The 22,918-nt window shown below is 43.4% G+C and overlaps 1 protein-coding gene across 8 annotated transcripts in view; it reads left to right on the top strand.

Moving 5' to 3' along the window:
* Positions 1–22,918, top strand: part of fryb (furry homolog b (Drosophila)) — a 54,130-nt gene that overhangs the window by 11,003 nt on the left and 20,209 nt on the right. For 5 of the 8 annotated variants that reach the window (XM_061751279.1, XM_061751276.1, XM_061751275.1 and 2 more), the window contains exons 2-31: positions 5,693–5,886; positions 6,932–6,985; positions 7,093–7,232; positions 7,856–7,946; positions 8,052–8,131; positions 8,757–8,837; positions 9,999–10,167; positions 10,237–10,329; positions 10,600–10,698; positions 12,568–12,669; positions 12,752–12,855; positions 13,569–13,677; positions 13,765–13,851; positions 14,640–14,944; positions 15,211–15,318; positions 15,553–15,793; positions 16,571–16,735; positions 17,048–17,134; positions 17,208–17,467; positions 17,687–17,876; positions 18,082–18,206; positions 18,707–18,764; positions 18,848–18,939; positions 19,443–19,615; positions 20,432–20,592; positions 20,683–20,793; positions 20,867–21,021; positions 21,947–22,046; positions 22,141–22,312; positions 22,645–22,907. In XM_061751279.1, the coding sequence (XP_061607263.1) occupies positions 5,767–5,886; positions 6,932–6,985; positions 7,093–7,232; positions 7,856–7,946; positions 8,052–8,131; positions 8,757–8,837; positions 9,999–10,167; positions 10,237–10,329; positions 10,600–10,698; positions 12,568–12,669; positions 12,752–12,855; positions 13,569–13,677; positions 13,765–13,851; positions 14,640–14,944; positions 15,211–15,318; positions 15,553–15,793; positions 16,571–16,735; positions 17,048–17,134; positions 17,208–17,467; positions 17,687–17,876; positions 18,082–18,206; positions 18,707–18,764; positions 18,848–18,939; positions 19,443–19,615; positions 20,432–20,592; positions 20,683–20,793; positions 20,867–21,021; positions 21,947–22,046; positions 22,141–22,312; positions 22,645–22,907 (4,095 nt within the window). In that variant the 5' untranslated portion in view covers positions 5,693–5,766. Of the gene's footprint in view, positions 1–1,808; positions 2,029–4,498; positions 5,149–5,692; positions 5,887–6,931; positions 6,986–7,092; positions 7,233–7,855; positions 7,947–8,051; positions 8,132–8,756; positions 8,838–9,998; positions 10,168–10,236; positions 10,330–10,599; positions 10,699–12,567; positions 12,670–12,751; positions 12,856–13,568; positions 13,678–13,764; positions 13,852–14,639; positions 14,945–15,210; positions 15,319–15,552; positions 15,794–16,570; positions 16,736–17,047; positions 17,135–17,207; positions 17,468–17,686; positions 17,877–18,081; positions 18,207–18,706; positions 18,765–18,847; positions 18,940–19,442; positions 19,616–20,431; positions 20,593–20,682; positions 20,794–20,866; positions 21,022–21,946; positions 22,047–22,140; positions 22,313–22,644; positions 22,908–22,918 lie in introns of those variants that run through there. The other 3 variants (XM_061751277.1, XM_061751281.1, XM_061751278.1) reach the window with 3 other exon arrangements.

The raw sequence follows: 22,918 nt of genomic DNA, 5'->3' as shown, positions 1-22,918 counted from the left end.
TTGAATGGGATACACTCATGCAAATGTGCTCATGAGATGAAGGTTATTGAATGCTAGCCAATCAGTAGTCACCCCGTGCGAGCAGGCGCTTGGTTTGATCCACTGCGTAGTCCTCTACTACCTGTTTGAGGCCACTCTCTTCTGAATGTCTATGACTTGAGCAGTTTACTAGTTGCTCTGAAAACCGAAAAAAAAAATATATATATATATATATATATCAAAACGTTTTAATTCTTGGTATCTGACACAAGCACACAACTAACTTTAACTTTAGTGAGGGAAGACATTGTTGAAATAATCAAGTTGTGCACAAAGGTGAAACAAAATTGGGGTTTTAGCTCACTATGTCAGTCGGCCAAAGATAAGTCATTTAATTGAAATTTGGTTCACCGCTTCCTGTCCACTCAGTTAAAAGGACAGCCACGTGTCTGTTTATGGCAGCCCCAACAAAAAACCGCTTGGTTTTTGTCAGGGCTTCTCACTTTCACATGCCGTCACTAGGCCCGTCTTCTTCTTTTTCTTCTTCAAAGTGAGCCCTCAAGTACGTTGGTAGCGAGGCTGTGACAGAATGTAGAAAAGGTTTGTCAGGTCTGATTAGAAATAACTTCCAGCAGGTAGACTTAATGTTCATTAACGTCATCGATTTTCCATTCTGCTGCGACAGAAAGCTCACGCAAGGTGAGCAAGTATGTGCAGCACACATGCCTGGTGGGGCTCATATGTGTTCATCCAATGTCATGTTAAGCGTTCCAACAATCCACATACCACACCAGGAGTATTTGAGGTTATCAGTTCATGCCGTGTTGTCTGCTTGATACTGCTGGCCCAGACTGACATGGAGAATGTGTGTGCTGTATGTGTGTTTTGTCATCATCAACTGTCAATTCGATAATATCCTATCAACAGTGGTTTTTCCACACTCAGCTTAATTAATGTTGCAAACGAGGTGTGAAATGTGCATTTCCTGTGTGCATAGAGAGATGTGCATGTTAGAAATAGGGCTGGTCAATATGGCCTTCAAGTAAAAATTAGTTTTTTCCACAAGAATCCAATTGAGAGAAACCTCCCCCCTTTGTTTATAAGGAAAAACTAATGAATGTATTAAATGTTGCCTTTTTTAAAAATGTTTTTTTTTTCGCGAAGAGCCCTTCAGTCATAACCTGCATGTAGTCACGATCCTTAATAAATTAACATTTTAAATGGTTAACATCATAAAATAAGCTGTCAAACTGCATGGCTCAGCGAGGAATCCTGGTTAAAGTAAGCCATTTGAAACTAAAAAGAAATACTTTTCCAGAGGCAGAAGCAGCAGCCAAAACACACAAGCATACTCTTTCCGGTTCAATAGATAGTTTTCAAATAATCAAATTGGAGTTTTCAGTATTGGAATATGACAGCTATTTATTTCCAAATAGTACAAGGAGTAATGATTCTATTCATATTCTGAAGTCACTCGTTACTGTTCACCTGAATAACAAATTTACTGGCGCCATGTAGTTAGTCCAAGCAGTGCACATCAGCGGGGACTTTGGACTGCGGAAGTTGCTAACATAAAATCTATGGGGAAAACAAATCGCCCTGAGAAATAGACTTGAATTAATCAATAAAATCGATGAGCCGTGCAGCCAACCCTAGTTAAAAATAATACTACGCTAAATGGCAAAATAGTGCGCCAGGTTAAATTACAAGATCCGGTCTCCAGCCCTTCATCCCCTTCCTTCCATCCATCCCTCCCTCCCTCCAACTGGCCTCTAAGAGGATTGGCTGCTCTCCTCTCCCGACGACATCTGTGTATCGCTGTCCTGGGAGAGCAAAACAGAGAGGGGATGGGTGTTGTTTAGCCGGCAAGATAGCAAGACCGAGAGCACACATCCCTCTCTTCCGGCACTTTCCATCCGCAACGCCTCATCCTGTTCTCCGCTGCCTGTCACCGTGGCGACATAGCCCCTGCAGCCATGGCGACCGGCCAGCAGGATTCTGGCTTCTTCGACATCAGTCTCAGGTCTCTGCTCAAGTCCTTCGGAGGCAGTGAGTAACGCCCGGCTATTGACTGCTCGAAACGCGTGCATTTTCAGCTGGCAGTCTTGACAGGACCGTGTCACAGCGTTTAGCCGCTTTACGTAATGCGCTGACACTGGATGAAGGGTGAGCTGAGGATACAGTGGATACACCTCAGCACTTTACTATGTTAATTACTCAGCACATCATTTGCATCTTGGCGGGCCAAGGTTATAATAGTTAACAAAAATGAACGAGGTAGTGAAAACTACATGAAAGCTAAAGATAAAACAAGTACAAAACAATCCGTAACTAACTATGTTCTCCATTTTTGTCTTTTTTCCAATTTATTTCATACATATGCTTTTTGGGTTGGCTCTACCAGCAACATGGGTTTATGTTGTGATGTTCAGGTGTGTCTTTAGTCTGTTGGCTATTGTGATTTTGACCAAGTACACCATCTGCATCATCTAGGCGTCCACAATACTCTTAGAAAGCCCGATTTCATCTGATCTTGGAAGCCAAACAAGGTCAGGCCTGGTTACTACTTTGATGCGACACCAACTGGGAATACCAGGTTCCCGTAAGCTTTCCTAAAAGAAAGATGCTCATTTCCAGTTGTGCCAGTCCCAAACCTGGATACATATGGAGGGTTCGAGTCACGATAGGCATCTGCCAAAACGTCATCCAAAAAACAGCAACCCCGACTAGTGAACAAATTGAAGACGAAGAACACATTATCTGCAGCTAATCTCAGAAGCAGTATTGTACAATGTACATTTTGCACTTCAGTTTCCGTCTTGTGGACTGCTATTTTTGATTGGTGGATCATTTGTTCATCTGTCCTAACTAAAAAACTTTTTTTAAGTTGTATCTCAAGTTTTTATTTCACAATACTTAATGTTACCTTTTTTAATCTCTCATCTGACAAAACAGAACTAACACTAACCTAATAAAAACTAAGCAAAAACAATGCATTTAAAAAAAAAAAAAAAAAAAGTCCATCCATCCATCCATTTTCTGTACCGCTTCTCCTCACTAGGGTCAAGGGCGTGCTGGAGCCTATCCCAGCTGACTCTGGGCAAGAGGCGGCGTACACTCTGAACTGGTTGCCAGCCAATCGCAGGGCACATAAAAACAAACAACCATTTGCATTGACCTTCACACCTACGGGCAATTTAGAGTCTTTAATTTGCCTACCGTGCATGTTTTTGGAATGTGGGAGGAAACCGGAGTACGCGGAGAAAACCCACGCAGGCACGGAGAGAACATACAAACTCCATACAGGCGAGGGCGGATTTAAACCTTTAAATTCCTCAGAACTGTGAGGCAGATGTGCTAACCCGTCGTCCCCACCGTGCTGCCCAAGAGAGTCCAAGCAAAAATAAAAAATAAAACTCATGAAAAATCCAAAACATCTATAACCTTGAGTTGGAATAAACACCTGGAACATGATAGTTCCTGTTTCCCATTCCAAACATCACCACTGCCAAGCTGTCTTTTAGGACTGCACTCAGTTCTAAGGTCAAAGAGACGGAGCGGCGGGAAGATCAAGTGACACGTTGAGCCCAATCGCGGCCTAAACAGCTGACAGTTTGACGCCGGCCGCACTGAAATAACAATCACGTCATTGCGCACACTCGCCAACCGAGGTGACTCATGCTGTGTGCCAGGATCGATCCAGATGTTTCCATGTCTTGTCTGAAGTCTGGACGTCGTCACAACTGGAAATAGTTGGTCTCTTGTTATGGGAAGAAGCTTAGGTCGCTCGGTGGTGTTTGTCATCCTATTTTAAAGCGTTCCACCCCGGCATCCACCCATATGAACATACCTTACGTTTGCATTTGACAGTGAGGTAGGGCACGTTAGCTCACGTGGCTTGCAAGTCGTGATTCACCACGTCTGCATGACGTGGAAGATACCTCACCATCGTTGTCTGTGGTTTCCCCCTCAGCTTGCTTCCTTTATTGCCTCTTTCCTCTTCCTGGTGTGATCGAAGCATGTCATTGCTTGGCAGGAACCAGCAGGGCGAGCCTGTCGGTCGCTCCTGTTGGTCGGCTGCCTAATCTGGCTACAGTATAACGCAAAAAAAACAGAAGAGATGCAGGATGATGTCAGATGTTGTGTTCATTTTTTTCAGAACAAAAAGTGTATTTTATCGAGAATCTAGTCCTTTTTTTAGAGGATAAAGGCATTTTTTTCCAGAATAAAATGCCTGATATTATTGGAATAAAGTTGTATTTTTGAAATTTGTGAACCCCTGGTTTAAAGTGAATGGAGCAAGATACCCCAGGCTGGCTAAATTTAACTCAGCCATTATTAGTGGGTGTTTTCATCTGCTGCATTTGATTATTGGAGTTGTTTTCTTTGTTGTATGCCCATGTGACTTAGTTTTGCACGTCTATATTTGCATGTGTGCACTTGTGTATAAGGAGTGTGGGGTAAAAGGGGGGTGTCGGTGGGAGTGGTGCTCTAAAAATAGCACCCTCCTTCCTAGTGCTTCTCTTAGGGCAGTGTTGAAATTCTTCTGGTCAATCGCCACAAGGGGCCTTGGAACGTGACTTTGGGACACTTCGAAAAGTCCCAACAATGCGTTTCCAGACGACTTTCCGAGTGTCAACTGCGGATTCCAAGGTGGCGACGGCGGGTCGGAGTTAAAGCGCAAACTCGGCGACGGTTCTGAAGGTTCACGTGTCTGTTTGGTGCTACACCACCTCTGCTCTGGCCCGGTGTATCCAGCAAGGAGATCGTTTGAGCATTCCATGTGGTGGACAGGAGTGCTTCCATCCAAGATGAGCTAATCTTCGCCTCGGCTCGGGGATTATATGTGCTGTCATGAGATACTCTGGATTTACGTTACCTTCCCTGTGAGATGATGGAGCTTCTCACCTTTAGCTTTGGTTAACCATGCCGGACAAGCTGGATAAAAACCTATTTCTGATTCACTTATCACAGGCCAGGTTCTTCTTCTTTTGGTCCAGCATGAAGACTGTAGTCTACAGGCTATAGGCTATAGGCGCCACCTGTCCCAGTCTTACTCCATCCCGTCCACTTTTTCTCCAGTTTTCTTGGACTGTCTGACCACCTGCACCATGGAAGTGCCAGCGAGGTGGAGCAGGGCGAGTGTCATTAGCTTCATCAAGGGTCTTGGTAAGCCCTCGGGGGGATCATGTGAGCGCATGTTGTCCTGGTGGCGTGAGTGATCATGTTTCATGAAAGCAGGGGGCTGCCTGGGGGAATGACCTGTTTAGTAATTAGTGGTCTCTCACCTTTACACTACTGCTGGCAGCAAGGTTCGCAGTTGCTAACTCGTTGAGGAATTGCTTTTTTGGAAAAAAAAGAAAAACACTTTTATGTCGTCAACATGTATCACTATCTCTCCACTTTGCTCAATGCTCAACCTTGCGTCATACTATCACCGTTTCTGTCCTGATTCAAACTACAAATTTTCCCCCTTCCTTGCAGAATTGTTTTATTTCAGCAACAGTGGAGGGTTTTCGGGCATGAAAATGCCACAGCATTTCAATTGTCTGGACTTTGAATACGCCACACCAAAACTTCTTTCTTTTTGTGTTCCAGACAAATCCCGTGAGGATTCTTGTCTGCTTTTAAAAAAAAAAAAAAAAAAAAAAAAAAAGGACACAACATATTAAACACATGCTAACAATGTGTACTGACATCTCCCTTTTCCAAGCCTCTCCGGTGGGACTGAAGCCGCCCGTCCCGCCTGTCACAGGAAGTCTGGGAGAGAGGAAAGGTCCGGTCATCATGGCACCCGTCAACGTGGACCCGGAGACCAAGCCGGGCGAGTTTGTCCTCAAGAGCCTCTTCGCCAACTTCACGCTGCTGTCCGAGCGCAAGATCCGTATCATCATGGCGGAGCCGCTGGTGAGCCATTCCACGTATATGGGTAGATAGAGTGGCTCTTTACGACAGGAAGTGAGGATCAATGTTCTTTAATGTAAACGCAGACCAGGCTGCATCTCTATCCGCTTGTCTGGTGTCCGTCTACACTTAGCAGAGCATTTTACCTGGACTCGTTCTTATTTTAAAATGGAAAAGATTGATGCACAAGTTCACACATTCTAAAGGATGGGCGTTCTTTAATCAATGTATTTCTAGTTTGGATAGCTAAGTTACACAATTACTTTGTCAGATATTTAAAGCAATTGGTAAAGTGTATCCTCTAAATTCACTGTGGATTGAAATAGTTATTGAATTAAGTTGTTCTGCATAAATAAAAGTTGTCAATGTTTGTGATTTTTACCAAACAAGTTTAAGAAATTCTTTGGATTGCATTTGGATTGGACTGACATGAAATCAGTGTACTGTACATGGCTGCGTTATCTAGCGACAGTTATGGATAGCTTAACCAAAATTCTTTGCCTACGACATCAAAAACAGAAAAAAATCATCTTCACAGCAAATCAGAATATGATTGCCAGCGCTTGCTCGAATTACTGTGTACAGTGAGTTGGGGTTAGTAGTTACGATTACTCGGAAACCCTTGGAGCGCTACGTCGCTAAGAACCAGCGGCCTATGAATCCACGACCTCGCTTAGCAGCGGAGGCGATGTGAACTGAGGCGAAAACACAGCTAGCGACAGTTCGGGATATTTTCACCAGCATTTTTCGCCTACAACGCCAAAAATAGAAAATAACAATATCCACAGCAAACAAGCATGTGATCGCGAGCCCTTTACGATTTATTTACTACTCTGTATTTTATTACCAACTACTCGAACATTTACTACAGTAACATTTGGAGACTAAAAATGATCACTGCAGCCCTATTTTCAATCAGCCTAAATAAAGCCCAATCCTTTTATATAAAATTTCATTACAATATAAAATATTACAAAAGCTCTGCAAGTAAAAATCCTTTTTAGAATTGTTGGACGTAACTCCAATTTTTTATGTGGTATCTTTGTAGGAGAAGCCGCTCAACAAGTCTCTGCAGAGAGGAGAGGATCTACAGTTTGACCAGGTTTCGGACATGTGACCATGACATCATCATTGATAACAATTTGGAACCTGTCAATCACGTGACGCTCTCTCCTCCCCCTTCCGTTCGCCCCGTTTTTGTATTTGCAGCTGATCAGCAGCATGAGCTCCCTGGCAGAGTACTGCCTGCCTTCCATTCTCAGGACGCTCTTCGACTGGTACAAGCGTCAGAATGGCTTGGAGGACGAGTCGCACGAGTATCGGCCGCGGGCCAACACCAAGTCGAAAAAGTGAGGAAAACCGACACGCTCGCACAGACACTTTCAAAGCTCGTCTTTCCTCTTGTGACCCTTTCTGTCTCCTGTCCATTTTAGAATCCAAAAAAATCACTCAAAGGTCCCCACGTCAAGAGTGGGCAAAATTTTGTACTCAATGCCCATCTTTTGATTTTTAAAATTGGGCAGATGGGCCAGGTTGTTAAAAAAAAAAGTACATCTATTTATAAATTATAGAAATATCAGTGGCATGCAAAGGGGATGGGGGTGGTGGAGGAGGCGGTGGCCCCGGGCATTAAATGTACAATATATGCCAATTTTTTCTCCGAATATTTGTTTATTCATATACATAGTATCATTAATTTTATTATGTAAAAAATATTTTGTTCATTATTTATAAAAAAAATCAATTGACCAAGTATTCTTTTGAATAATTAAAATCATGAATAAGAAATGAATAAATAAATGAATTAATACATTTTAACAGACCAATTTTAGAAATAAATGAATGCAACAAATATTACAGGACTCTTGATAATGTAAAAGCTTATGAGTGTGTGTGTGTGTGTGTGTGTGTGTGTGTGTGTGTGTGTGTGTGTGTGTGTGTGTGTGTGCATTTGTGTTTGTGTGTGTGTCAGCGATGAGCAGCAGAAGGACTACTTGCTGGAGCGGAGGGATTTGGCCATAGACTTCATCTTCTCTCTGGTACTCATTGAAGTTTTGAAGCAGGTGAGTGTGTGCGTGTGCATGTGTGTGTGTGCGTGTGTTAGCGGCAGCATCACGCCTCACCTAACGTGGCCATCGGGTTCATTTTTTTCCCCCCCTCTTGTTCAGATCCCCCTGCATCCCCTGCTGGATGGACTCATCCAAGAAGTTATTAACTTGGCCTTCAAGCACTTCAAATATAAAGAAGGGTAAGGGAGGCACCGCTTAGGATACATTTTCACCGCATGTTCAAAGTGATGTTCCTTTTTTTTTTTTTTTTCTTTGCTGACAGTAAATATAATGTAAATCTGTTACATAAGAGCTGTCTAGACAAATATGATGATGAAACCCTAACTTGAAACCTTAACCCATGGTTGAAACCTTCACTTAAAACGGCAGTCCTAACTTAAAACCCTAACCCTGGCTTCAAACCGTAATTTGAACACAACTCGACTACATTAGAGGTGTCGAAATAATGTTTTCCCTCATTTAAGTCAAGGAAGAGTCAGCCCAGGCCAACTTAAACATTATGTAATGTTTAATATTTGTATGATTTATGTCTGTGAAATGCACATGGATATTCGTTAGCGAGTCAAAAAAATTAAATGGGAATTGGGCACTCAGGAGTACAGTGTCAATCCATCATTCACTGCCATTGACGGCTGTTGAATTCAGGACTGGCAGTGTATTAAATATACTATGTGGACAAAAATATTGGGACAATCGCCATCTAGTTGGAATTGCATCCCAGTACTTGTGTCTATACAGCATACTACATACATTATACTCCAAATGGAGGAGGAGGTTGTCATGCTCATCCAAAATGTGTCTCAGGTATCTCGGACCTAACACCGGCAACATGCACATCGTGGCGGACCTCTACGCAGAAGTGGTGGGAGTGGTGGCTCAGTCGAGGTACTTGCACATTCACTTTGGTGTATTTCGCTCTGTATTATTTACGAGGAACATGCACTGCCATGTTTGTGTTTTTATCTCACGACTGCTGCAGTCCTAACCCTGCATTCGAGCGCACACACACAGACACGCACACACACGCATATTCCCTTTTCAACACCCCCCCGCACCCACACCCACCTCCTCCACCCATCCTCTGCATGCCTTTCTAAATATAGCCTGGCGGCGCCATGTTGATACACATCACCCCGTGTTGTCCATCACAAACATCCCAAACTTAACAAAGTATGAATGAAGAATTCCCAACATCCGCCAATACGACTAAAATGCAGACTGTACCTTTATGTATACTGTATGTATATACAGGGTCTGTCAAAAGTAGGGATACACTTTTTAAATGCATTTTTTAATAAAAAACAAAAATTGTATACAGGTACCATGAATAATTGGAATTAGCCATAATTAGAACAAATACAATGAATTCTAAAGGAGTACTTGACAGGAAGGAAGGAATGCAGAAAATTAGTTTTAAAAAAAAAAAGGGAGGAAGGACACAAAATAAAAGGGAAGGAAGGCAGTAAGGAATGTAGAAGGGAAGAAGAAGAAAACAGGCCTGAGGTGGAAGGAAGGATGGAAGGCAAACCCCAACTTTAAACCCTAACTGCAATGGGAAACCCTAATTTGAAACCCTAACCCTAGTTTGATACTCTAACCCAGGCTTGAAACTCTAAGGCCCTGTACACACAAAGACAGTCGGACAGTTTTTGTGCCAATTTTGCCCATTCCTGACTAAGCACGTCAAACGCCAGACAATCTTATGTTTTATAAGCTTACCCTATAAGATTGTCTTAGGTCTGATGTGTGTCTAAGAGTGGTTTCGGCCTCATTTTAGTGTCCGAAACAATGTTAACTTATGAATGTGTTCAGTATTTAGGACCAAAACTGTTAACTGCTAGATGTTTTTAATCTTCATGTCACAGATGAATAATCTTTTCAAAATTGAAAAATCCCTGTGTGTACCAGGCCTAATGTGTGTTGAAGCAACAGAGTAGCGAGCGTCGACCATCAGTTTCTAAGTCCCTCATGATTTGGAATTTCCACTGTTTGCTTGTGAGCAAAGACACACGTGGTTTTGGACCTTTTTTTTTTTTTTCCGTTCAGGTTCCCAGCTGTGAGAAAGAAGTTCATCTCGGAGCTGAAGGAACTGCGTCAGAAGGAGCAGAGCCCCTACGTCCTACAATCCACCATCAGCCTCATCATGGGCCTCAAGTTTTTCCGCATCAAAATGTACCCAGTGGAGGACTTTGAGGCGTCTTTCCAGTTCATGCAGGTAACAAACGGAGCTCCGTCTATATGGACCTCAATGTGGTGGAACTCAGCTCTTGCGCTGTGCGTTTAGGAGTGTGCACAGTATTTCCTGGAGCTGAAGGACAAGGACGTTAAACACTCACTCGCCGGACTTTTTGTGGAGATCCTCGTACCCGTCGCTGCTGTAAGTGACCACATTAGTGTGAATATTATTTATTTACCACATTACGTAAGAAAATGTTAAATTGTTTGTTTTACTATTTTTTTATTTTTTAATAATTTATTGATACGATATCATCATTATTTCAGTACACATCCTTTTTTGTGCTACCGCGAGTCATTTTCTAATGTAAAATATTTGCCTCGGCTCAATAAAGGTTGGCAAACACGGCGTAACCAGTAAATTTGGCGAACTCTTTTTCTCTGTGTGTGTTCATCGTCTGATCGCCCGCAGACGGTGAAGAACGAGGTGAACGTGCCGTGCCTGCGCAACTTTGTGGAGAGCTTGTACGACACCACGCTAGACCTGTCCTCCAGGAAGAAGCACTCCCTGGTGAGATGCCTACGCCTCCTCCTCCTCATTAGCAGCAATTTGTGCGGCCACTTACCGCAACATGCCGACGCTTATCTCTTGGCGGGGAGGAAGCGGGAGGAGGAGGGCCGTCAAATTAGTCTGGAGTACGGTGGAGAATGACACAGATGTTTACATCCACATTTACATGCATGCTTTGCACTCATTTACATGCAGTACAAATAGCGTGTTGTGTTGTGTGTGTGTGCGGAGCACCAGAACAAATATCACTTAAAACAGGATCGATCATTTCATGATTACAACTACAAATCCTGGATGGAAACCCGACTTTAAAGCCCTACCCCTATCTTGAAACCCACATTTTCAACCCTAACCCTGACTTGAAATCCACATTTGAAACCCTAATCCTGTGGCCAAATTTAAATTTGAAACTCTAGCCCTAGGGGGTTTGCAATTCTAGTTTCAAACTTTAATCTTTGTTTTAATGCATAATCGTGGTTTGAAACCCCAATTTTTAACTATATCCCTGCCTTGAAACCCTAAACCCATCTTGAAAAACTAATTTAAAAACCTAATCTTTTCCATGAAACCCTACTTTGAAAACCCTAACCCTGTCTTGAAACCCTAATTTGATTCCTTAACCCTATCCCAAAACCTAATTTGGAACCATAACCCTGGTTTGAAACCCTAAATCTAGCTTCAAAAACTAATTTAAAAATCTAATCCTTGCTTTTAACCCGACTTTGAAACCCTAACCCTATTTTTCAACCTTTACTTGAAACCATAACCCTGCCCGGAAACCCTCATTTGAAACAGTGACCCTTGTTTGACACTCTAAACCTAGCTTGAAAAACACATTTAAAACCTCATCCTGCCTTGTAACTCTATTTTAAAACATTAACCCTAGTTTGAAACCTTACTTTGAAATCCCAATCCTATCTTGGAACCATAATTTTAAACCCTTACCCTGGCCCCAAAAACCTGATTTGAAACATTAACTGTAGTTTAAAAGCTTAACCCAGATTTGAAGCCAAATCTTGAAGTTCTCACCCTGGCGTGAAACCTTCATTTAAAACCCTAACCCCGGTTTGACAACCTAGCTCTGACTTGAAACACTGGCTGTCATTGGCACCCATGTAACTGATTGCATGCTTATTATTTAAGTTGTCAAAGCAACATGAGCCGTAGCATGAGGCCTTGGTGCGACGCGCGTGGTATGCGCCCCCTTCTCACCGCCTCCACAGTGACTTAACAGCACTCATCCGTTTGCTTTCATTTTCTATGAGCAACCTGCCAGTCAACGTGTTGGCATCTCTCCGTAATTATTATTGTTGAAAGAGATGCAATACGCTGACAACTGATGATGACATATTTCTGCTAGGGTCGGGCAATGTGGCATAAAATAAAACATTTTATGTGAACGCTGCCACATAAACGCTAATCGTCAACCCATCTACGACGTTTTCCATTATGTGTTACCTTTAAGATAGCGGACTTAAAGACAAAGTTATGCGATGGTTTTAAATACATGTGTAATTGTTTTATATTTAGTTTAACAGTAAACCTCAACTGGGAGTGGCATCAAACATCTCAAAGCGAAAAATCGGCCGACGGCAGCTCCCAGTATCTTGAAAAACTTCTAATAATGTAATTAGGTCAGTAGTATCTCCAGGCACCGCTGTACTTAAAATAAAATAGTCTTCTAGAACAGTTGAAAAATCTGCTAAATATAGTGACTGAATTTCTAATTGCGAAACTAACTCTGTTTGCAGCCATGTTCTTAGTGTAAGCAGTGCACATCAGCAGGCACCCACTTTAAACTACAGAGGCCGCTAAAAAATCGGTTAATTGCCCAGCTGTAATTTGTCTGTATGTGTATGTGTCCACCAGGCGCTGTATCCCCTGGTAACATGTCTGTTGTGCGTGACCCAGAAGCAGTTGTTCCTCAGCCGCTGGCACGTTTTCCTCAACAACTGCCTGTCCAACCTGAAGGTCAGAAAAAAAAAACAATGACAACAATGTGGATTTATGTTATCGTATTATTGAGTTATTTTTGAATTGTTTCTGAATGCAGAATAAAGACCCCAAGATGGCCCGCGTGGCTCTGGAGTCGCTGTACCGCCTGCTGTGGGTTTACATGATCCGAATCAAGTGTGAGAGCAACACCGCTACACAAAGGTGACCACATACGCGCACGCGCGCACACACACATACACACACACACACACACACCTACTTAAAGGAGACAGTTGACATTTATTATTATGTGTTTTTTACCATAACGTAATTTAAAAACAATGAAATAGTAAGACGTAAAAGCAAATAGGACACTAAAATAAGGGCTCAAGTCTCACGCTGTGTTGAACCCCAAGGAATAAAAATGAGTTTTAGGTCAGGTTTTAAAAATGGACAGCAAAAGGGCTTGTCTAATGTGCACCGTGAGGTCATTCCATAGTTTGAAACCCGTGACAGAAAAAGCCCTATCTCCTCTGAACTTCAGCTTAGACCTCCAGGAGCAGCTGGTCAGCTGACCTGAGGCAATGGGCAGGAGCGTAGGGATTGGAGCAGCTCAGAGAGGTCAGGCGGGGTGAGACCGTTTTGAGATTTAAAAACAAATAGCAAAATCTTAAAATGAACTCTAAAGTGCACAGGCAACCAGGGGAGGGAGGCCAGAATAGGAGTTGTGCTCCCTCTTACGTGTTCCAGTAAAGAGGCGAGCAACATTTAGCTACATAGATGAATACTGTAGTTTGTACAATAATTGCACTTTGTAAAATCAGTTTTTAACATGAAACGCCTAAGTCAAGGCGTCACTGTACCTTTTGCGAGAGGAGAATTTGCACACTTTTGTGGATTTTCAACACTTTTCCTGGTTCGTGCGTCTCCCGTAGTCGCCTGACGTCCATCACCTCCACTCTCTTCCCGAAGGGGAGCCGCAGCGTCGTGCCCCGAGACATGCCGCTCAATATCTTCGTCAAGATCATCCAGTTTATCGCGCAGGTGTGTAGGATATTATCAAAGCTTCCTGTTATGGCACGACTGCGCATACTGTATGTTTCGACACCTGTGACATCTGTTTGTGCTCAGGAGAGGCTGGACTTTGCCATGAAAGAGATCATATTTGATCTTCTGAGTGTGGGGAAGCCTGCCAAAGCCTTCAGCCTCAACCCAGAGGTATGATTTATTTATCTATTTTTTTTTTTTATTGAACAGATGTTTCTCTCTTTTTCAACAACAAGGTTTGTGCCACTGGAATAACTGTGATAGGGTTGGGCCACAAGTTTGTGTCGTTTTAAAGACCCTATTTGAAGATAATTGCTGAAAACGTGTGCAAAGGCCGAGAACTATGCAGTGCTCAATTGTGTGGCTATCACATTTAAACTGTTCCTCAACATTTCAGTTTTCCTGATTTAAAAAAAATATATATATATTTATTTATTTTGACATCCAATATGTGGACCAGAACCTCGAAAGGCCGAAGATCCAGGACAGAGAAATAATTTTTCCGACTTGACATTCAATGGACACGCCCGCAGAGAGCGTAAAGAATGGCTTGATTTTTCATGATTTTGAAGCCTCATTTTATGTACTTGATTTTTTTTAAATCATTCAGATTTGGCAGTGGTGTTAACAACACTCTTGTCTGTGGTGTGTCAAATTTAGAAGGCACTTTACAGGGACTTTAATCATCTAACATACATTTTGCATTGTGTTCCAATGTCAGTAAGTTAAAGGGTTGCTGATTTTTTTTTTTCATTTTTTTAATTCAGATTGAAACATTTTGCAATGTCTTAGAGCGTTTATCTGTGATCTTTTTATTTTTACTCACATTTGTTTTTCCTGATGTCATGATTAATACCCATCCATAATCGTGATCATTTTGGTACTGATATCCGTTGTGTGAAATGGACATACTGTACTATGTCATGTCTAGTCATGACTTCCCTTCTGCTCCTTCTCAGCGCATGAACATCGGCTTGCGAGCCTTCCTGGTCATCGCCGACGCACTGCAGCAGAAGGACGGAGAGCCTCCCATGCCCAACACGGGCGCCACGCTGCCCTCGGGCAACTCCCTGAAGAAGAAGAAGACCTACCTCAGCAAGACCCTCACCGAGGAGGAGGCCAAGCTCATAGGCATGTCCTTGTACTACTCGCAGGTTCGGAAGGCCCTGGACAACATCCTCAGACACTTGGACAAGGAGGTGGGCCGCTGCATGATGCTCACCAGTGCGCAGATGCTCAACAAAGAACCGGAGGACATGATCACGTATGTGCCACGATTACATACAGTACAGACAGCTTTGCGGTCCCTCTATTTCGCAGATTTTTTTAATACTCTTTGTACAATATTTTTGTGTTATCCATTGCTCCAGCTCTCTCTCAATACGTTGTGTTTAAATGTTTAAAAAAAAAAATTGTATTACAAGTGTCGTGTATTACAACGTTTACGTCTTATTTAACGCGTGACTGAAAACGCGCGCAAAGTCATGTACTACAACAGTATGCTTCATGTTGCTTTTTTATCTTGGACAGGGGGGAAAGGAAGCCTAAAATTGACCTGTTCCGGACGTGTGTCGCCGCCATTCCTCGCATCCTCCCTGACGGCATGTCCAAACCCGAGCTCATCGACCTTCTCTCACGGTGAGCTGTTGTGTGTGACCGTGCCCAATTGTGATTTAATGCCGATATTAGAATATTTTTTTTACGCTCTATTTCCTTCAAAATTTCAAATGACATGTATCCGAAATCCCTGTGTTTTCGAAACCGTGCATATTGGACGTAAATTATAAATAAAACTCACAAGCGTCAACACCAAAAAGTGACAACACACAACTCCTGCTCTTGTTTCTTCTTCCCTGTGTCATCCCTCCTCAGACTCACGGTGCACATGGACGACGAGCTGCGTCTCATTTCTCAAAACTCCCTTCAGAGCCTCTTGTTGGACTTTTCTGACTGGAGGGAAGACGTGCTCTTCGGTTACACGCACTTCCTGTTGCGGGAGGTCCAAGACACCCAGCAGGGTCTTCAGGACGCGTCAGTAAAGCTCCTGCTGCAGCTGCTCACTCAATGGAGGCTGGCGCTGCAGCTCCAGGGGAAGATGCGAGGAGGCGTGGAGGTTTGTGACGGAGACTTCTGCTTATTGTTTCCGCTCTGAAATGAGACTTTGGCTGTGTTTGGAATCATTCACTAATTCCCTACTCCCTAATCCTTATACAGTGAACCTCGTTCATCAAACGAGTTATGTTCCAGACCTACCCACTATAGATACAAATATGCGCAATAGAGAGACCATATAATTAAATACAAACTTTTACCACCCCCACACATGCTTTAAACACAAATCACTTTGAGCAATAAGAGGTAAAGCGTGCTTGCTTCAGCTGTCACTCCCAGTTGATGTTTACTGTAAAATTAACATAAAGCAAAAGAGAATTAAACTTTGTATATTTAAACGCCAACATTTTCAACCAAACGAAATAATTTTGTTTAACGAAGGTTTGCTAGCTTAATGCTAAACAAATAATGTAAAAGGCCAGATAGGCGAAAGGAAATGAGCATAGCGCTTACAGTGAAATGACTGCTAGTCCAACATACAGCAATACTCGCAGGCATATATTGTAAACCCATAAGTTCCTGCCACGAACTGCAAAACGTTCTTTGGTGCCGAGATCTCCCAATATGACAGCAAAGCAATACTTTTCGTTACTACCTTTCAAGACGCGTTGTGGGATACACTGGCGGCAACATACAGTATGGGGGATAACCCATACTTACTACAAATCCAAACATCACTGCAAAATGGAAAACTCAAGGGCACTATATAGTGGATGAATTACGGTATTCCGAACACAGCTTTTGATTCCATATATTTGTCCCCTCTCTTGTCACTTAGGCGAGCCCCAGAATGTCTGAGCGAAGCCCGCACTGCTCGGTTCTCCACGCCGTGGAAGGTCTGGCTTTGTTGCTGCTCTGCTCGTGTCAGATAAGCACCAGGAAGCTAGCGGTGGGCGTGCTCAGAGAGATTCGATGCCTCTTCACCGCGCTCGGACACGCAGAGGTACACCACATACGCAACTTGACTCAATTCATATTGTCTCCTTGCTTTCGTGTCTATTGACTACTTTTGCCTCCTGTCTCCTTGCCTACTTTCCTCCTCGTTTCCTTGCCTCTGTGTCTTCTTGTCTAGAAGTGCACTCGCCTCCTTGTCTCTTTGTTTCCTTGCCTCTGCGCCTGCTTGGCTACTTGTTTCCACATCCTCTTGCCTCCTTTCCTACTTCATCTTAAAGACTCACCTCAACTCATGTTGTGTCCACAACATGTCTGAAAAAGTCTGAAGAAAAAAATGTGTACTCTGTTTCCCCGCCTGCAGGATGACGACAAACCCATGATAGAAATCATGGACCAGCTGAGTCCGGCGGTGATGGACAGCTTCGTCCACGTGGCGATCTCTGACTCGGTATGTAACGTCCGGACCACCGCAGTCGTCATCTCCCCGCAGCCTCTCACTCTGAACGTTTTTATCCCTGCAGTCCACTTTACCCATGAGCCACCACGTGGACTTGCAGTGGCTGGTGGAGTGGACGGCGCGGCTGGTGAGCAGCTCCTACGACGTGAAGAGCCCCAGCCACGTGTGGATCTTCGCCCAGTGCCTGAAGGACCCCTGGGTGCTGTGCCTGCATATCTTCCTGCGCCAGGAGCACCTGCCCAAGCACTGCCCCGTGGCCCTGGGGTATGCCTGGCCCTACGCCTTCACGCGGGTGCAGCTGCTGCTGCCACTCGTCGACCCCAAGTATGTACACACACTAGCTTTGGTGGTTCTTCTTGACGTGTCATAATTTCAGGAAATATTTTTATGAAAAACATCCATATGCTGGTAACTGTGTCCCCTTGCACCATTTACAGAGCGGTTCACGACCCACTTATAATAGATCCATGAGCCACCAGTTGAAAATGCCAACCACAGGCGTACTAAAGCGCACTTGTTTTTGTGCTGGTCTTGTTAATACAGCAGCCCAGTGAACGCAAAGAAGACCAGCACGGCCAGCTCCAGCGACAACTCCATGTCTCTCTGGCGCAACTACCTCATCCTGTGTCTCGGGGTGGCCAAGCCCAGCATCATGTCACCGGGACACCTCAGAGCGTCCACGCCCGAGATCATGGCCACCACGCCCGATGGCAGCGTCACCTATGACAACAAGGTGCGTGCTGGGCTATCATGTTGACGCGGCTTCCTGCAATCAGATAATGAGATGATCATTCTAATAACAATAATGGATAATAATATTGATATTAATGATAAAGCTTTACTCACCTTGGGACTAGACCGGAATAGGGTGCCACCGTCATGTTTTTTCTCTTGTTCTCATATGAGTCATATATCATGTCACTGTTACATGGACCCAGGTGATAGGCACGCCTTCAGTCGCCTGGCTTCTGAAGCAGCTGGTCCCACTGATGAGAGCCGAGAGTCTGGAAATCACAGAGTCTCTGGTGTTAGGCTTCGGCTGCACAAATGCGCTCGTCTTCAGGTATGATGGCCAGTAGGGCTGGGCGATTTAATCTGTTTGATTGATTATTCAAGTTTATTTGTCATGAGAATTTCTTTTGTGGTATCCATAGTTCAAAGTGCATCCACGCTGATGTGCACTACCAATGTAGCTGTAAACAGAGAGGAGCTGGTTGCTATATTTAGTGATTTTTCCAGCCCTTCTAGCAACCATTTTCAAAAAAGAGACTGGTTCTTTTCAGGACTTGTCTCAGTCAATTGATGCCGAATCCTCACTTCCCTCATTGCCACCCAGCCTCCTCTCTGAGCAGGCTCGGGATGGAGAAGGGGAATAAAACCAAAATAAACCTGGTTTTGAATAATTGTCATTTGCTTTTTATATAAGTGAATGGGGGGGGGAACAATCTGGAATCTAAATGTTCTGGAAAAAAAGTATGAGATTTTATTCTAAGGTCACATGGCTAAGCCCTAACATTGTGTCCTAAGAGTGTCTTCCTCTGATCCTGTGGTGTCTTTTTCCAGGGAGCTCATGGAAGAACTCCATCCGCTCATGAAGGAGGCGCTGGAACGCCGACCTGAGGTATAAGAAAATGAAGGAACTCTAGTCACTGTCAGGCATAGCTGGCGTAATAATTACGTGGAATATGTGCGCCCGGCTTTCAGAACAAGAAGCGACGGGAGAGGAGGGATCTTCTCAGGCTGCAGCTGTTGAGGATCTTTGAACTGTTGGCCAATGCGGGAGTCATCAGTGACAGGTGCAATACAACAACCAACATGACGTCTGTTTGAGATTATATGCAACTAAATTTCAACCAGTATCCAATTTTCTGTTTCCATTGCCTAATGTGAAAATACCAAAGTAACTGATCCGTCCCATTTTTTTGGGCAGCTTTCCATTAGGGTACCAACTGCACAGTACCTAAAGCAAATGGCACGGTCACTTTATACATGCTCACGGTTTGACCATGTGTCAAGTGACCATGTCATTTTATTTATGTACTGTTCCACTGCAGCTGGTACCAGATGGAAGGGTGCCAAAAAATGTTGACACAGTAAACAGCAAAGGAAGACATACTTCTTCTCAATGTGGATCTTTAGCCACATGTAGAGAAGAAAGATACTGTACTATGCCAACGTTTTTGGTGCCCTTTATTTGCATACTAATTGCGGTGTCACAGTTCCCAAAATCAAATGACACACGGTCACTGTTTGACAATTCACACAGCTGTATTAACGACGTCTTCCCGCCGGTCCGCAGCACCAATGGAGCACTGGAGCGCGAGTCACTGGCACTGGGGGCCTTGTTCCTGGAGTACGTGGATCTGACGCGGATGCTCTTGGAGGCAGAGAACGAGAAGGAGATGGACGTGCTCAAAGACATCAGAGCCCACTTTAGCGGCATGGTGGCTAACCTTATCCAGTGTGTGCCCGGTGAGTGACACAGTAACACTACAAGTGGGTAGTAGTACCCTAATTTCTCGTGTATAATGCGGATTTTTTCCCCCCCAAAAATTGTCAAAAGTCAGTAGTGCGCATTATACATGGGTATAGGGGCAAATTGAAAAAACCTTCGCATTTTATAAATGTATGTCACCATCTCGCGGTTATGAAAAAGCTGTACACTTTCATTCCAAAATTCCACCGCCACCTACTGGTTATAAAGAAGGTGTAGCCTACACTTTCATTCCAATATGACAGGGGGTACCTACTGTATGACTGCATATATGTACCGTTATGCTCATAAGTTTACATACCCTGGCAGAATGTGTAAAATATAGTTGTTTTTTTAATGTGACTGATGAATGAACAACAACCATCATTATTAAAAAACTAAATACAGATGTTTTGATCATACGGGTAGAAGCAAAATCATGCATTGTAAAAATTCACTATACATAGGTAGAAGGGTTTTCCAGAATTTTGAGGTCAACTTTGGGGGTACGTATTATACATGGGTGCGCATTATACACGAGTAAGGAGTAGTAATAGTAGTAGTGTAGTAGCAGTAGAAATACTGTAGTACTAGTCAGTGGTAGAATAAAATGAAATAGTAATAGAATTAGAAGGAGTAGTAGTAGCAGAAGTAGTCGTAGTAGAAGGAGTAGTAGTACTGTCATACTAGTGGTTGGAGAAGAAATAGAATTAGAAGTAATAGTGTAGTAGTAGTAGTAGTAGTACTGTAGTGGTAGTATTGTAACCTGTAGTAAATCTCTCTAACGCTGTCTGCATGTGTGTGCGTGCGAGTAGTCCAGCACCGTCGCCTCCTGTTCCCGCAGCAGTCGTTGCGACATCACCTCTTCATCCTCTTCAGCCAATGGGCTGGGCCCTTCAGCGTCATGTTTACGCCGCTGGACCGCTACAGCGACCGCAACCATCAGATCACTCGCTACCAGTACTGTGCGCTCAAGGTCAACTTTGATGGAAGACAGCCTCCCTCCTGTTCATCTTCTTCCAAACCTGTTTTGGTGGTGCTGACATTTTTGATTTCTCTCGCCCAGGCCATGTCTGCTGTCCTGTGTTGCGGTCCAGTGTTTGACAACGTGGGTCTGTCAACCGACGGCTACCTCTACAAATGGCTGGACAACATCTTGGCCTGCCACGACAAGCGGGTACATCGGAGTAGTAGTAGTCGTGTCAAGCACACTCAGAGTGGTCCTGACTGTTTGTGGTTACCCTCTGCAGGTTCACCGTCTGGGCTGCGAGGTTGTAATTCTGCTGCTGGAGCTGAACCCAGACCAGAGCAACCTGTTCAACTGGGCCGTGGACCGCTGCTTCACTGGATCCTATCAGCTGACGTCCGGGTGCTTCAAGGCCATTGCCACCGTGTGTGGGAACAGGTACGACAATCATGATCCTGCTTTTCCTCCTAAATTAAACAACTGATTAACTCGTAGATTTAATTTTTTTAAAATAAAAAATAAATAAATGTGATAAAATCTATTTTTTATGTAGTTTTTATTATTTAATAATAATGAACATCATTTAAAAAGTTTTTGATTCCCTTAACTTTGTGACATTTTTTGTATGTATGCATGTATTTATTTATTTATTTATTTATATTCAATGTTTTAATGTATTTAATCGAAAATGTCATTACATCAATATAGAAAATTCCCATTAATTTGAAATTTATAATTATTTAATGATGTATTAATGTTTTCTCGGATTTAAGAATAGTTAAAAATGAAATTAAATCAATTAAAAAATCTATTGATTTTATTAATTTTTTAAAATTAATTAATGCCTTTATGGATTTGTTTTAAATTATTTAATAATACGCAAAGATTTCATTAAATCAATGAAAAATCCTATTATGACTATCAACTATTGAAGGGCTTATTTGATGAATGTTTTTATTGTTTAATAATGCAGTGGATCCCCGCTATTCGTGAGGGATAGGGACCGGACCAGCTTGCGAATAGCGAAATAATAATATAATAATTATAATAATAATTGACACCCATTATAATTGAATTGAATCCCCAAAAAATCTTGAATAAGCGGGGATGAACCACCAATAAGCGTTTTTAGAGTTGGTTTTCCCCCCAGATAAGAAAAAAAGTAAAATAAAAATGTTATAATAAAAAAAAAAAAAAATAATTGAAAAAAGATTCTACAGATAGGTGAATCCGGGAGTGTCGAACCACGAGAATGCGGGGGTCCACTGTAACTAAATATGTAATTATATTATAAATAGATATCTATCTACCTTTCTATAGTTACATCATAAATATCATAATATTAATCCTATTGGCTGGCTAGGAACTACCCGTGTGACCTGGTGACGCTCCTCAACCTGGTTCTGTTTAAGGCGTCAGACACCAGCAGGGAAATCTATGAGATCTCCATGCAGCTGATGCAAGTGCGTGTGCATTCATTTACACTATATCGGCTGCTTGACATATATATGATATGATACGATACGATACGATATATGATGCCATATATATGTTCAGGTGCTGGAATCCAAGCTGTGCGCATACTCCAAGCGCATGGTAGAGCAAAAGCCCGGTAACATCTTGTACGGGACACACGGGCCTCTGCCACCTCTCTACAGCGTCAACCTGTCACAGCTCTCCAACCAATTGGCCAGCATGTACCCGGAGCTCACACTGCCTCTCTTCTCTGGTCAGTAATACCCCCCTTTAACACTTTTAATATTTGTCTTACATGACTCGAAAAATAGAGCCTCATCCCCCAAAGCAGACGTTTTGCATGTTAAACCTGACAAAGTGCCTGCACTCACCTGTGAGAGGCAGCAATTTGTGACAGAAAGTGGTAGTACAAGCAGTAGTAGTAGCAGAACAAACAGGGGTTAGGTATCCGTGCCTTTGTGCGTGCGTCCATGCATGCATGCATGGTGTGCCTTCCAAGTGTCATCATCATCCTGTCAGTATCATCTTGGTAACATTCTCTCTCTCTCTGTCTCTGTCTCTGTGTCTATGTGTTTTGCGGCACAGAGGTGAGCCAGCGCTTCCCGAGCACCCACTCCAACGGCCGTCAGATTATGCTGTCCTACCTTCTGCCCTGGCTGGGCAACATGGAGCTGGTGGACACGGGCCTCCTGCCGCCCCCCTCCAGCCCCTGCACGCCGGACGAGGAGGTCTCCCGAGGTCCGGCCCCGTGTTTGGCGGGCGTGTCGCTCTTCCTCCGGGGCAACGGCTGGGGCTCCCTGCAGGCCACCTCGCTGGTGCTCAACAACCTCATGTTCATGACGGCCAAGGTGGGACGCGT

This window comes from Phyllopteryx taeniolatus, chromosome 17, assembly GCF_024500385.1.
Source record: "Phyllopteryx taeniolatus isolate TA_2022b chromosome 17, UOR_Ptae_1.2, whole genome shotgun sequence".
Lineage (NCBI taxonomy): Eukaryota > Metazoa > Chordata > Actinopteri > Syngnathiformes > Syngnathidae > Phyllopteryx > Phyllopteryx taeniolatus.
This window is presented reverse-complemented; position numbering and strand designations above follow the sequence as displayed.